A 15,932-nucleotide genomic window follows, 5' to 3' on the forward strand; every position below is an offset into this window, starting at 1 on the left:
TTTCCTATATTAAGATAAGTGTGTGTGTGTGTAGTGTTCTGAAAAAAAATGTATATACTGTATTTTAAATCACACAATTCTTAGCAGTCATACCCAGGTTTAGAACCCATGACCTGTTACACTGACAGCAGACACTTTACTGATGGAGCTATTTGCTCCTTTATGGGAAGCATGAGAATTCTAACTATATAAAGTTACGTGTAATTGTCAGACAAGTATCTTCATATAGTTAAAATTCTCATATTTCCTATACAGGAGCAAACAGCTTCATCAGTAAGGTGACTGCTTCCAGTGTAATAGGTCGTAGTTTCTAATCCTGGGTGTGACCCTTGTAAAATGTGTATATTCAGTATAATAAAGAGGGTGTGATTTGTAGGGTGCAGGGACCAGTGAGGAAGTCGGCCACTGAAAAGACAGCGACAGATATCAATTAATTTAATTCAATGGTGTCACAGAATGGGAGGAGAGGTGCCCCCCTTCAGAGCAGGAGCCCGGCGGCAGATGACTCCGTTGCCTCCCAGAGTTCTGCCTCTGCCTTTGTGTTTGAGTATTTTTTTTTTTATTTTGTCATCATTTTGGAAAGTTTTTGTTATTCAATATTTACAAATATGTGTTTTATCCTGTTATTGTTTAAACTAATCTGGGGTTGTGTGTGTTATCTTTTATTTATTTTTTTGGTAATACATGAACAATAAATTATTTGTTGTGTTTAGGCTGACTTTTCTGAGCAAATTGGAAATATAGCTGTGTTCCTAGCTTGGTAGCCACAACCATAGCCGGAGTGTGCAACTAGTTTGGTATTACACTCGGTCTGGCTTGAGTTTGCTAATCCACAACAGTACTCTGCAAATAAGCATGTCTGTAAAATGAGCTATGTGTGAGTGTCATCACCTATTCTTATACTGTATCTCTATAGCAGTGCTGATTTGCCCCTCCCTACTAATTTTACAAGACATCGAGTTTAAAGGCTTTTTAGTAAAAAGATTTGCTCTGCCCACACTAAAGATGGCGGTGCTCGTCTGTACTCTGCTTTTCCGTAAAGAGCTTGCCAGTAAGTAAGATGGCGACCACAACATCAAGTTCATGCTGGATGCCAGCGGCCCTTTAACCTTTACCCTGCTGGCAAGGGGCGTGGTAATTGTCCCCAGCACGCCGCCATATTGGCTGTTGTCCTGTCCAAGGTGTACAGGTCTGTGTTTTTGTTTTTGGGGATTATTTTTGGCGTTGGAGTGCACTGTGTGGATAGAGGGGGCTGTGTGGAGGAGCGAGCAATGACCAGGCGGCGGAACAAGCAGGGGAGCATACGGAGAGAGCGAGCAGTGGGTCAGCAGAGGCCGGGGAAAGAATCTCCTGCCTGTGATGATGGACCAGAGACAGATCCAGGAGAGAGGCTGGAAGAGATGGGCAAAGGTGGACAGGTAAGCGGCCACACCCCCTCCCTCCTACCTGCCAGCCTAGTAGCATGTACGCCCTGATCCCATACATGCTGCATACTGCACACTATGCACCGGGTCTACATAGGGTTGCCACCTCATTCCTTTAATTCTGGACACATTGATTACACAGGTTCTGTGGCTGTCTGACTGCAAGACTCCATTTCACCTGGTTTTAATCAGCCACAGAACCTGTGTAATTAATAAGTGTCCAGAATTAAAGGGATGAGGTGGTAACCCTAGTTCTACATTGCCTGCACTTAGGTGATGCACACCTGCTGATACCTATCCTCCCTGTGCCAAACATCCTTCTGCCTCCCATCCCTGTGCCAACTATCCTTCTGCCTGCCATCCTGCTTGCCCCATGCCAACCATCTCCCTGCTTCACATCCCTCTGCCCCATGCCAGTCATCTCTCTGCCTACCCTCCCTCCCTTTCTACCCTTCCTCTGCCAACCATCCCTCTCCCACACTACAGTCCCCCTACTTACTGCTCATACTTTTCTAGTCCTCACCGGCTGCAGGTGCTTGGTCAGATTTACTGTTTAAATTTGTTGCACAGTCATTTGTTGCCTGGCAGCGTGACGTGTACAAATAGGATACCTTGTTAAAAAGCATAATCCTAAACTCTTCTATTTCCTAATGAAAGAAGAGACGATTCTTATATATAAAATACATGTAACACATGAGTTAAACTTTAAAACAATCTAGCATATCCCTGCATTAGTTCCATCTATTAGATCTTGTCCCAAACACACCATGCTATGTACGGTTGCCTCTCACCATTACAGTACAGGTTGGGTTACACCACTTTGCCTAACATCCTCACACTAAACATGTACTTCCTACCATTTTGGAGCGGTGCTATTTCTAGATACTTAAAACTACCTCAGGACATACATACTTACCGGTAATTAAAATTAATAATAATTTGTATATGCTAGCACACATACTTATGAAAAAAATTATAATGATAAAACAAGGGTCAGCCTGTCGTCCCAGAAGTACTGATCTAGATTTTGGTCTGCATTCCTGTAATGTTTTCCTTTGCCAAGTCAATGCCAGTGAGTCATGATGAGCTACCCCAAACACCGAGATGCTACAGACCGTGCCTGCTCCCACTTCTCCAAGGATCGAGAACGTAAGTGGAAAGATACTCCACTGTAAAGTAGGGTGGGCATTGGAGGGTTAACCTCGATGGTATCAACTCATCTGCAAGGGAACCATCAATGGTTTCATCCAGCGATGTTCATCCCTGCTTTTCTATTTTGCAGTCCAACCAGAAACAGCGGCAGGGTTTCACATATTTTGGGCGAAGCTATGATCAGTGACCTTGGTCCTTGTAGGGAAGAAAAATCCCCATTGGGTGGTTTTGTACCATTGATGGTGGGAAACCATCTGGTTTTCCTCCATTGATGGTAAAAGTATTCACCATTGGGTATAGACCATCAGTGAATTTGAATCGTTGATTGTTGATGACCATCCCTGCAGTAAATGGGGTGCTTTTTTAAATGTAACACGACTGGTCCCGGGGCAGGTAAGGTTTGTGTGTGTTTAAATTAGTGACCAATGTGCTTTTCTTCACTAATTTAAGACCACCTACACCTAAGATGTCCCACTTGTAGTGGTCCAGTTAAATGTTAAGGTGGGCCTATTCAACACAATTGAAGTATCTTTCCACTTAATTTCACGTGCCTGCACAGAAGTGGGACCAGGCGCTGTCTGTAGAGTCTCGTCCCCAAACACACCTTAAGAGGAATGTGCATTCATCTAATGTAGTGAACTAGAAAAAAATATTGTTTTGTTGATTTTCTCAGATGTAAAGTGCCTCGCTAAATACAATTTTCATGAATCACTCAAAAATGAAAGCTCGTATAGCAAGTAATCCCATCCTGGTTCCAAGATACAACTTTGAGTATTTATTAACATCAGTGTGAACAACATTTTTTTTTTTTTTCAAGATTTTAAAACTTGGCTGAATGAGAAAATCAAATTTTTGATTTTGAACTTTTTCATTTTTTTGGAAACATGCTGCTGTGCTATAAATCATATGAAAGCCCACAAAATTGGTTCAAAATGAGACCTTGTCCAGCTGTCTAGCTCAATTAGGTGAGCTGCAAATTCAATAAAAAAAAATGCAGGTTTAAAGGCCTATATCTTCAAACCCCGTATACTTATCAGGCAAAGATTTTGAAGTTCTCTTCACACCCAAGGCATCAGTAAATATACCAAATTCCATTACAATCTGTAACGGTCAGTTTGAAACCCTGTGTGGAACAACCCATGTAACCTTCACAGGTACCTACCCCTGTTTCTGCTCTGGGTCATATTTGCTACTTGCATTTACATATTCTGTGTAAGCCATCCGCTTTCTCTTACAGGTGTATGTATTCCATTGTGAGATCCCATATGAATTTCTAATTCATCATTTATTAATTTTTTTACTCTGCAAACTTTTGTCTATGTCAGCACTTCTTTTATGGTTAGGCCATTTTTAAATGATGTGTTTTTGTGTATCATCCCTGAGAAACTGGCATTCACTGTTTACATGCGTTTTCTTTCAATTGTCTTGCTAGGTAGTGTGCTCGCATCTTGTTGTGGTTCCATGTCAAGGTACTTCACAGATAAATGTAACTGTACACAGTCTAGCTGACCCGTGTCCTTTCTTCTTGTGCGTTTTCACTGTGTACCTAGCAGCTGAAAGATAAACTCTGTGCACCTACTATATTGACTTAAATGATCTTTATTTGTGCCTGTATTGGTTTTTGTAAACTATTGTTGTAAAATTATCTTTTATGACTATTGTCATCTTTCTGTAAGTGAAGTGAGTCAGTACAAGTTCAAGGTACACAGTGCTCACAACTACAACCTTGATTCAGAAAACAGGTATAAGATTGGATGACAAAGTCACAAAGGGGCCGTTTCAATTGTTTTGGGTGTCTGATTTTCCCATCTAAACGGGATTGTTTAGACGCCCAAACCATTATCACAATTGAATTGTTTGGGTGCACATGCATATCACACATGTCGTGCCCAAACAGACATGTTTGAGCAGCATAAAATGGCTAAACCCGTCCAAAGTCCTGTTTTCGGATGCCCAAAGTGCCGATTTAGTGCACCTTTCTTCTCACACCTCAGAAGGCTGCGAGAAGAAATGTTATCCCTGCGGCTACCCGGCGTCTAAACGGAACAACAATTTAATTGATCCATTTTGGGCCCTATAGTGGTAGTCGCTGGGTAAAACAATTGAATCAGCCCCAAAATGTGTATACATATGATCCAGGGTTCCCTAAGACCCTCCAAATGTAAGCACCTATCCCTTTTAATTGTGGAAGTGAGTATGTCATATTTTATTTCATTAGCGCCTCATGGCTCTTTTGAAATGAAAAGTAACAATAGGGAAAGAAGATCCCAGTGATCAATAACACGTTCCACAGCAGTGGGGCGGATTCTGAGGTGGGAGTAAATCAAAAAAGAGCACGTAATTGCACCTTGGTAAAAGCATGCTGCCCTGATAGGGTTGGGGGAGGGGGTGTGTGAGCTACATGCAAAAGCAGCCAGAGGAGAAGAAATTATCCAAGGGCCTAATTCAGAGCTGATCGCTACTGTGCGTTTTCGCTCAGCGGGTGATCAGGTCTGAACTGTGCAGGCGCCGCAGTGCGCCGGCGCATGCCAGAGATGCTATCAGCATCTTAGCCTAGCGATCGCCTCTGCCTGATTGACGGGCAGAGGCGTTCGTTGGGCAGGCCGGCGGCGTTGGGCCGCCGTTTTGGGGGTGCTGCTGTGCGAGGGGCGGGCAGTGGCGGCTGCGTGACGTCACACGCAGCTGCTGCGTCCCGGAGAGCGACGGGTAGCTCCCTGCCAGTGCGTAGGAGCTGCACTGGTAGGGAGCAACTCTTCAGGTACAAAAGCATCGCCGCCGTGCAATGCTTTTGTACCTGTGCGGTGGGAGGAGGGCCAGACATGCAGAGCAGACTAGCCCTGTGCTGGGCGTCCCCCCGCATGTCAGGGTGGCTGATCGTAGCACAGCTACGATCAGGTCTGAATTAGGCCCCAAATTGGGTGATATATGTTAATAACGACCAGAACCAGACCAAAATGAAGCGGAGCAAAAGCTACTTGCACTTTTTTGCTTGGCTTACACTTCAGAATTGGGCCCAATATGTTCAAAGATATCCGTTTTGATATGCAATAATTAAAATTTATCCAATAAACGGTAACTACAGTGGGATAAACATGTATAAAAAAGGGTAATAGGGCTGAACAAGGCATAGAGGGTATTTATCAAAGCATGGAGAGAGATAAAGTTGAGAGATATAAAGCACTAACCAATCAGCTTCCAGCTCTCATTTTACAGGCTGTTTGAAAAATGATAGGAGATGATTGTTTAGTGCGTTATTTACACACTAAGGGTGTATTTATCTCGCCATGCTTTGATAAATACCCCCCATAGTGTGTAGTCAAACATTTCTGGGGGGTAGGAAGTAGGGAATGGGAGCCCGAAGAATGAAAACTGTATTTGGAGGTACCTTACTTTTGTAACTTGATCTAAAAGTTGTTGTTTTTTTCATAGACTTTAGTTACAATTTTCTCTTGAATACATTGTATATCTTTTGATATGACCTAATCAGGTGAAAAACAAGCACGTTATCTTGAATTTTATTTTGCTGTTTTGAAGACAATAAAATAAAACATTTCACAGACTACATATAGGGGGTAATTCCAAGTTGATCGCAGCAGGAATTTGGTTAGCAGTTGGGCAAAACCATGTGCACTGCAGGGGAGGCAGATATAACATGTGCAGAGAGAGAGTTAGATTTGGGTGTGGTGTGTTCAATCTGCAATCTAAATTGCAGTGTAAAAATAAAGCAGCCAGTATTTACCCTGCACAGAAAGAAAATAACCCACCCAAATCTAACTCTCTCTGCACATGTTATATCTGCCCCCCCTGCAGTGCACATGGTTTTGCCCAACTGCTAATAAATTTGCTGCTGCGATCAACTATGAATTAGGCCCAATATTCCCTTGTAAGTATTATGTTTTGTAGTCTGCAGAGATTATTTGAGTTATCATGTGTGCTGTCCAGTTAGAACATAGCATTAGTGGACCTAGTGTTTATGACATAAAAGTGGCACATCTGCCCATCACAAAATAGGACATGGTCCATGTTCCCAGACTTCATGGGTAATTCATACCTGATCACTAGGCTGCGTTTTCTCACAGCCTGCGATAAGGTCCGAACTGCGCATGCGTATGCACCACAATGCGCAGGCCCGACGCACTGCAGCAACGGGGATCGATGCATAGCGACGGTATGGTGCAAAAAAAGCGATCGCAAGGTGACTGACAGGAAGAAGGCGTTTGTGGGTGGCAACTGACCAGTTTTCAGGGAGTGTCTGGAAAAATGCAGGCGTGTCCAAGCTTTGGCAGGGAGGGTTCCTGACGTCAATTCCGGTCCTGGACAGGCTGATGTGATCGCAGCGGCTGAGTAAGTCCTGGGCTGCACAGAGACTGCACAAAATTAGTTTGTGCAGCTCTGCTACACATGCAATCGCACAGTTGAAATACACTCCCCCTGTGGGCGGCGACTATCTGGTCGCAGTGCTGCAAAAATCGATGCCCCGCGATCAGGTCTGAATTAGGCCCTCATTGCTTTCCTCCAACATCGCATGGCAGCATTTTGCCAGGTCCAGCAGAAAAGCTTGAAATAACTTAATCCTAGATAGGTAGGAGGCTCCTATCTTATTCTGCGTACACACTAAACGATATTGTAAACAATGTGCCCAATTCCTATGGATCGGAACGACACACTGTTCAAATAGTGTGTGCGCACTAAATCGCTGATGATGCGCACTTCTGTGCGCCGTCGGCGCATCCGGACATGTAGGGCCGACGGAAGACATAGCCAGCAAGGGCAGCAGCATGGCCGTTGCTGCCGGCTGGGTCCCGTCGCCCGTGTCACTGGGTACACACATTGCTGTAGATTTCCTTTGGTTGTTAGTTTGCTGCCTGTTTCATGAGTGCTTCATTTCTAATCTGATGTGAAACGCCTGTCCGTTGCTTTTCTGGCTTCGCTTGTAGCATATTTCATACTAAGCCTACAAGGTGCAGGGCTTCTGGAATATTAACGCAATCATTTGTCCTCATTATTTAGCACATACTTATTCTTGTCTTTTGTGTTTACTTTTACAAGTCTGCCAGTAAATGGAAGTAATTACTTGTAACTTAACCTCGACATTACTATATATTTATTTAGGACTCATTTTTGACCATTTTTTTTTTTTTTTCTTTAAATGAGAACTTCTAAAAACTGTACGGGGCCTGTTTATTAATACATTATGCGCAAACTGCTGCTTCCGCATATTTAGGGGCAGAATTAAGTATCTCCTAAATGTGCCACAGAGGAAAGCAAAAGATATCTCCTCCTTTCCAATCGCCAGCACCACAGCACCTGTTGTAACAGTTTAGTATGGGGGCGGTAATTAACAAGTTCCGCAAATCCGGTTCTTCAGACTGGGCCTGCATTTCTTCAGATGGCGTTGGCCCATTACCTGCTATGGGGCTTCCCTGCCGGTGAGCTGCAGGACGTGTGCTTTGGGCTTTTACCGCATTGCTCATGTGCAGCTAGAAAGCTGCGAGGGGGGGTCCATAGATGGAAGTAAAGTCGTAGCAGACGCGCTCATCTTCTTCCTGATCTACAGGACGGGCAGAACCCTCGTTCCGCTGATTACAATTGATACATTCAAGTGGAACAAGAATCCTTATTGCAGCAATTTGTCACGATAGGGATTCTTAATTGTAAAAGGCACACCATATATTTTAATAAATATTCCCTATAGCTAATGATTTTCACTATATTCTTGCAATGCATGGCCTTTCGCATTTTAATAAAGGAAAAAGGGACGTTAGCATTATATTTCCTAGTAAGGGACACTGGATAACACAGATGCTACCATGACCCTGTTTATGCCACATGCATCACTCCTGTTGTATGATCATCTTACTAGTCATATTGTGAGTTTATAGCACATTTGTAATAATCTTTATGAAATTCCAGTCTGACCTGAATTTCTATAGGACCACTGACCTCAAAACATGACATAGCTTCAAATGCATTTGAATATGCATTACTGCTTATTTGCATAATTACAGGTTTACAAGCTTAGAAAAGTGTTTTTGTTTTGTTTGTTTTTTGTGTATGCTCCAGATGCTTCAGGGATTACTAAATAGCTAATAGAATAATGGCTGTTAGGAATGCAATGAGTCTACATGTGAATACAATAAAGCTTTGAGCTCGCCTAGACTAGTGCTTTTTGCAAATTAACGTTTGCTACTTTCCAGACAGAACACAGCCTACGTATATCGCCCACTACAGAAGAAAGGTGTGCAAATGGATAGTAACTGATCCCTAGTTGAGAGGCGCAACTATCATTGGTGGAACATGTGCATTGCACCAGGGCCCAAGAGAACCAAGGGGCTCACTGCTGCCCAGACAAGCAATAAGTTATACCCAGGATGCTGGATTTAAAAAAAAAAAAAAAAAAAAAAAAACCATGGTGCTGGATTTTTCTCGCAGACGTAGGGTTTGGTATTCAATTAGAGGACAGAAAATGGGTCACACCTCCAGAGCAAGTCTGATTTATTTTTTCCCTAAAATTGTTGTTTTTAGGAAAAGCCACTGGAACTTGCTCTGGGATCCCAGAGGCAACCCCACCGCCACCCACCTAATTAACTAATTAAGTAATTGAAAGTTTCCAATAAGCTTATTTAGGGGTCTATTTACTAAGCCTTGGATAGAGATAAAGTGGACGGAGATAAAGTACCAGCCAATTAGCTGCTAACTGTAATTTTTCAAACCCAGCCTGTGACATGACAGTTTGGAGCCGTCGACTTTATCTCCATCCAAGGCTTAGTAAATAGACCCCTTAGTCAGTAATTACTCACCTTCCGAAGCGGGGTATTCTTCCAGTGTCAGGAGCCGGTCCTTTGTAGCAGCTGTGTGTGTGTGTGTGTGTGTGTGTGTAAGTAAGTGTGCACGACTGTGTGAGTGAACCCCAGTGTGCGTGACCACCCCTACCTGCAGTGTAATTCCCCCCCCCCCCTTTAGTCGGCTGCTGGGAGAACTGCAACTCCCAGCAGCCCCCACCTCAGTGACGAGATGGAGGGAAGACCACCAGGAGCCCAGGAGACAACTGGACTGGTGAGTATATATTTTATTTTCATGTGCCGCAGGGTTTTCAGCGCTGAAAACCCTGCAAACACTTTTTTTTATTGATACCGTGGGTATTGGGAGCGCACCTACCCACTGTAATTCAAAATTGGGAGCTAGATTTTTATTACCTCGCACCAGATTGAATCCCCCAAGTATTTGTATTGTGGTGCCAATGTAACTGTGCAATTATAATACACGTTGCAGTTCCTTTTGATAAGACTTACCCACTTAATTATGTGCAGCACGGATGGTGTAATGGTTAGCATTACTGCCTCAAAGTACTGAGGTCATGGTTCAATTCCCACCATGGCCCTAACAGTGTGGAGTTTATATATTCTCCCCATACTTAAGTGGGTTTCCTCCCACAATCCAAAATATACGGGTAGGTTAATTGGCTCCCAACAAAATTAACCCTAGCGTGAATGTGTCTGTGAGTACATGTGATAGGGAATATAGATTGTAAGCTCCACTGGGGCAGGGACTGATGTAAATGGCCAAATATTCTCTGTAAAGCGCTGCGGAATATGTGTGCGCTATATAAATAACTGGTAATAATGAAATAATAATTGAATTTGTTTGCAGTTGATTTGACCATCTAGATCGGATTGCAGTGGATTTATTTTCATCACATAATGATTCATTAGGAAAAAAAATGTGATTGATTTATCACCACCTTTAGGGGGCTTGTCAGCACAATCTTTCTCTGACGTCCTAGTGGATGCTGGGAACTCCGTAAGGACCATGGGGAATAGACGGGCTCCGCAGGAGACTGGGCACTCTAAAAGAAAGATTAGGTACTATCTGGTGTGCACTGGCTCCTCCCTCTATGCCCCTCCTCCAGACCTCAGTTAGAATCTGTGCCCGGCCAGAGCTGGATGCACCTAGTGGGCTCTCCTGAGCTTGCTAGAAAGAAAGTATTTGTTAGATTTTTTATTTTCAGTGAGATCTGCTGGCAACAGACTCACTGCTACGTGGGACTGAGGGGAGAGAAGCAAACCTACCTGCTTGCAACTAGCTTGTGCTTCTTAGGCTACTGGACACCATTAGCTCCAGAGGGTTCGAACACAGGGCCTGACCTCGATCGTCCGTTCCCGGAGCCGCACCGCCGTCCCCCTTGCAGAGCCAGAAGACAGAAGAGAAGGAGATGAAATCGGCGGCAGAAGACTCCGGTCTTCATTAAGGTAGTGCACAGCACTGCAGCTGTGCGCCATTGCTCCCACTGTACACCACACACTCCAGTCACTGTAGGGTGCAGGGCGCTGGGGGGGGGGGGGCGCCCTGGGCAGCAATAAGAATACCTTTTGGCAATATATACACATAATACAGTCTGTGACTGTATATGTGTAAAACCCCCGCCAATTTTAGTCAGAAACAGGACAGAAGCCCGCCGCTGAGGGGGCCGGGCCTTCTTCCTCAGCACACCAGCGCCATTTTCTCTTCACTGCTCCGCTGGAAGGAAGCTCCCCAGGCTCTCCCCGGCAGTATCCTGGTACACAAAGGGTGAAAAGAGAGGGGGGGGGGCACATAAATTTAGGCGCAAAATTTGTATATACAGCAGCTACTGGGTAAACACTGAGTTGTAGTGTAATCCCTGGGTTATATAGCGCTGGGGTGTGTGCTGGCATACTCTCTCTCTGTCTCTCCAAAGGGCCTAGTGGGGGAACTGTCCTCAAATAGAGCATCCCCTGTGTGTGTGGTGTGTCGGTACGCATGTGTCGACATGTCTGAGGTAAAAGGCTCCTCTAAGGAGGTGATAGAGCGGATATGTGTGTGAGAGGCTGTCTCCGTCGACAACGCCGACACCTGTTTGGATATGTGTAAGTGCTAAGGTGAATTTATTGCACAAAAGGTTAGGGAACAGACTGGAAATCTACCCATGTCTGTCCCTATGTCACAGAGACTTTGAGTCTCTCAATGCTCACTATCCATAATAACAAACACTGGTATCGACATGGAGTTTAACTCCACTGTCGACTACGATAATGCAAAGTTACAGCCAAGATGGCTAGAAGGTATTCAATATATGATTATTGAAATAAAAGATGATTTGCATATCACTGATGATTCATCTGTCCCTGACACGAGAGTAGACATGTTTAAGGGGAAGAATGCTGAGGTAAATTTCCCTCCTCTCATGAGGAAAAAGAGCGGGAATCTACAGACAAGAGACGGCAGCTTCCCACAAGAGAATTCTCAGGCTGTATCCTTTCCCCACTAGGGCCAGGATATGTTGAAAATCTTCCCCTGGGGTGTCCTGTTTGCACAGACGGTAGCACTTGCTATTCTCAGGGATCCTGCAGATAGCGTGCACATTATAGTATACTACCCAGACCGGTGATTGTGTCGGCATGGGTTTATAGCGCTGTGGCAGCGTGGACAGGTACCTTATCAGCAGAGATGAGACCCTAGTATGCAATATAAATATATTAAAGATGCTGTCTTAAGTGATAGATATATAGTTATAAAGCATGCCCAAAGAGACATGAGTATACTGGGTCCTAGAGTCAAAGCTATGTCGATCTCTGCTTGACGTGTCCTGTAGAATATGCATTGGACAGATGATGCCGACTTAAGAGGCATATGGAAGGCTGAGGATTGTGTGGAGAAGGGTTCTCGGGCCTGGTCTCCACAGCTATAGCTGGTAATGCTGCTAGTTTGCCTTATATTCCTGCACAGCCTAAGAAAGCACGACATTATTAAATGCAGCCTTTCGTATAAAGAAACAAGAAAGTCTGAGGTGCGTCCTTTCTTGTCAGAGCCGGGCAGCTAGTTCCCAGGAACAGAAGTCCTCCCCGGCCCCTACAAAAATCCACCAATGTCGCTGGGGCTCCACAGGCGGAGCTAGGCCCGGTGGGGATACGCCTTCGTAAGTTCAGCCACAAGTGGGTTCACTCCCTGTTCGATCCCTGGGCAATAGATATTGTGTCTCAGGGATACAAGCTGGACTGTGAGAAGATGCCCCCTCACCGACGGCCCTGCAGGCTTCCCCCCCAAGAGAGGGAGCCAGTGTTAACTGCAATTCACAAATTGTATCTTTAACAGGTGGTGGTCAAGGGTCCCCTCCTTCAACAAGAGGGTGTTATTATTAGACCATGTTGTAATCCCGAAACCAGACGGTTCGGTCAGACCCATATTGAATTAAAAATCCCTGAACATATGCCTGAGAAGGTTCAAGTTCAAGATGGAATCGCTAAGAGCGGTCAGTGCAAGCCTAAAAAGGGGGAGACTTTATTGTGAATCGGGACATAAGGGATGCATACCTTCAGGTCCCCATTTATCCACCCCATTAGGCGTACCTCAGAATTGCGGTACAGGATTGTCATTACCAATTTCAGATGTTGCCGTTTGGTCTCTCCACGGCCCCGAGAATATTCACCATGGTAATGGCGGATATGATTGTGCTCCTGCGGAAGCAAGGTGTCACTATTATCACGTACTTGGACGATCTCCTCATAAAAGCGAGATCAAGAGAGCAGTTGCTGAACAGCGTATCACTTTCTCTGGAAGTGTAACGGCAACACGGCTGGATTCTATATATTCCAAAGACGCAGTTGGTTCCTACAGCTCATCTGCCTCTCCTAGGCACGATCCTAGACACAGACCAGAAAAGGGTTTATCTCCCGATAGAGAGAGCTCAGGAGCTCATGACACTGGTCAGGAATCTATTAAAACCAAAACAGGTGTCCGTGCATCACTGCACTCGAGTTCTGGGAAGGATGGTGGCATCATACGAGGCCATCCCCTTAGGCAGGTTCCATGCGAGGACCTTCCAATGGGACTTACTGGACAAGTGGTCCGGATCACCTCTTCAGATGCATTGGTTAATCACCCTATCCCCCAGGGCCAGGGTGTCTCTCCTGTGGTGGCTGCAGACTGCTTCGCGACCAACCGGTTCTGATCCAGTCAGACCGCAAGGGTTCATGTAAGCCGCCAAGGCAGAACAAGGAGCAGGGTGGCGAGGGTAGAAGCCACCAGAATTCTTCGCTGGGTGGAGAATCAAGTAAGCGCACTGTCAGCAGTGTTCGTTCCGGGAGTGGACATCTGGGAAGCAGACTTCCTCAGCAGGCACGACCTCCACCCGGAAAAGTGGGGACTTCATCAGGAAGTCTTCACGCAGTTTGCAAATTGATGGGAACTACCTAAGGTGGACTAGATGGCGTCCCACCTCAATAAAAAGCAAAAAAAAGTTTTAACGCCAGGTCAAGGGACCCTCAGGTGATAGCTGTGGTCGCACTAGTAACACCGTGGGTGTTCCAGTCGGTCTCTGTATTCCCTCCTCTTCGTCTCATACCCAAGGGCTGAGAATTGTAATAAAAGGAGGAGTGAAAACAATATTCTTTGCTCCGAATTGGCCAAGAAGGACTCGGTACCCGGAGCTGCAGGAAATGCTCTCAGAGGACTCAGGGCTTCTGCCTCTCAGACAGGACATGTTGCAACAGGGGCCCTGTCTGTTCCAAAATTTACCGCGGCTGCATTTGACGGCATGGCGGTTGAACGCCGGATCCTAGCGGAAAAGGGCATTCCGGATGCAGTTATTCCTACGCTGATAAAGGCTAGGAAAGAAGTGACAGCAAGACTTTTTCACTGTATATGGCGAAAATAGGTTGCTTGGTGTGAGGCCGGGAAGGCCCTACAGAAGAATTCCAACGGGGTCGATTCCTGCACTTCCTACAGTCAGGAGTGGCTATGGGCCTAAAAATTAGGATCCATAAAGGTCAAGATTTCGGCCCTATACATTTTCTCTAATAAATGAACTGGCTTCACTGCCTGAAGTTCAGACGTTGTTCCGGGGGTGCTGCATATTCAGCCTCCTTTTGTGCCATCGGTAGCACCTTGGGATCTTAACGTTGTGTTGGATTTCCTGAAATCCCACTGGTTTGAGCCACTTAAGACCATGGAGCTAAAATATCTCACGTGGAAAGTGGTCATGCTATTGGCCTTAGCTTCGGCTAGGCGTGTGTCAGTATTGGCGGTTTTGTCATGTAAAAACCCTTATCTGATCTTCCATATGGACAGGGCAGAATTGAGGACTCGTCCCCAATTTCTTCCTAGGGTGGTATCATCGTTTCATTTGAACCAGCCTATTGTGATGCCTGCGGCTACTAGGGACTTGGAGGATTCCAAGTTGCTGGACGTAGTCCGGGATTTGAAAATGTATGTTTCCAGAACGGCGGGAGTCAGAAAGTCTGACTCGCTGTTTATTCTGTATGCAGCCAACGAGGTTGGCGCGTCTGCTTCGAAGCAGACTATTGTTCGCTGGATCTATAGCACGATTCAGCTGGTTCACTCTGCGGCTGGATTGCCGCATCCAAAATGGTGAAAGCCCATTCCACAAGGAAGGTGGGCTTTTCTTGGGCGGCTGCCCGAGGGGTCTCTGCTTTACAGCTTTGCCGAGCTGCTACTTGGTCGGGGTCAAACAAGTTTGCTAAGTTCTACAAGTTTGATATCCTGGCTGAGGAGGACCTTGAGTTTGCTCATGCGGTGCTGCAGAGTCATCCGCATTCTCCCGCCCGTTTGGGAGCTTTGGTATAATCCCCATGGTCCTTACGAAGTTCCCAGCATCCACTAGGACGTCCGAGAAAATAAGAATTTACTCACCGGTAATTCTATTTCTCGTAGTCCGTAGTGGATGCTGGGCGCCCGTCCCAAGTGCGGACTCTCTGCAATACATGTATATAGTTATTGCTTAACTAAAGGGTTATTGTTATGAGCCATCTGTTACTGAGGCTCAGTTGTTGTTCATACTGTTAACTGGGTATGGTTATCACGAGTTGTACGGTGTGATTGGTGTGGCTGGTATGAGTCTTACCCTGGATTCCAAATCCTTTCCTTGTTGTGTCAGCTCTTCCGGGCACAGTTTCCTTAACTGAGGTCTGGAGGAGGGGCATAGAGGGAGGAGCCAGTGCACACCAGATAGTACCTAATCTTTCTTTTAGAGTGCCCAGTCTCCTGCGGAGCCCGTCTATTCCCCATGGTCCTTACGGAGTTCCCAGCATCCACTACGGACTACGAGAAATAGAATTACCGGTGAGTAAATTCTTATTTTTTTTTAATACACCAAAGTTACCAGCAAGCCTCATTGAAAAAAGGACCTAAAGGAATACAGTACATGTACAAAGATCAAGCAGAGAAGACTCCTGGCATTTCTAGAGAAAATCATAAGAATGAATTTATTTTGAAATTGTAATTGGGTAACTTGGAATATATATCAGGAGTGTATCTGAAGTGTTACACTGGTTCACTTGCTGAGAGATATCAGTCTAGTCTAGTGGCAACTTTAGGCTCCAA

At 45.2% G+C, this 15,932-nt stretch overlaps 1 protein-coding gene across 2 annotated transcripts in view; it reads left to right on the forward strand.

Moving 5' to 3' along the window:
- The first annotated feature begins 1,122 nt into the window (after positions 1-1,122).
- FAM193B (family with sequence similarity 193 member B) overlaps positions 1,123-15,932 on the forward strand; it is a 138,308-nt gene continuing 123,498 nt past the window's right edge. For both annotated transcript variants that reach the window (XM_063927967.1, XM_063927968.1), the window contains exon 1: positions 1,123-1,418. In XM_063927967.1, the coding sequence (XP_063784037.1) occupies positions 1,272-1,418 (147 nt within the window). In that variant the 5' untranslated portion in view covers positions 1,123-1,271. The remainder of the gene's footprint in view (positions 1,419-15,932) is intronic.

Source organism: Pseudophryne corroboree, chromosome 6 (assembly GCF_028390025.1).
Source record: "Pseudophryne corroboree isolate aPseCor3 chromosome 6, aPseCor3.hap2, whole genome shotgun sequence".
NCBI lineage: Eukaryota > Metazoa > Chordata > Amphibia > Anura > Myobatrachidae > Pseudophryne > Pseudophryne corroboree.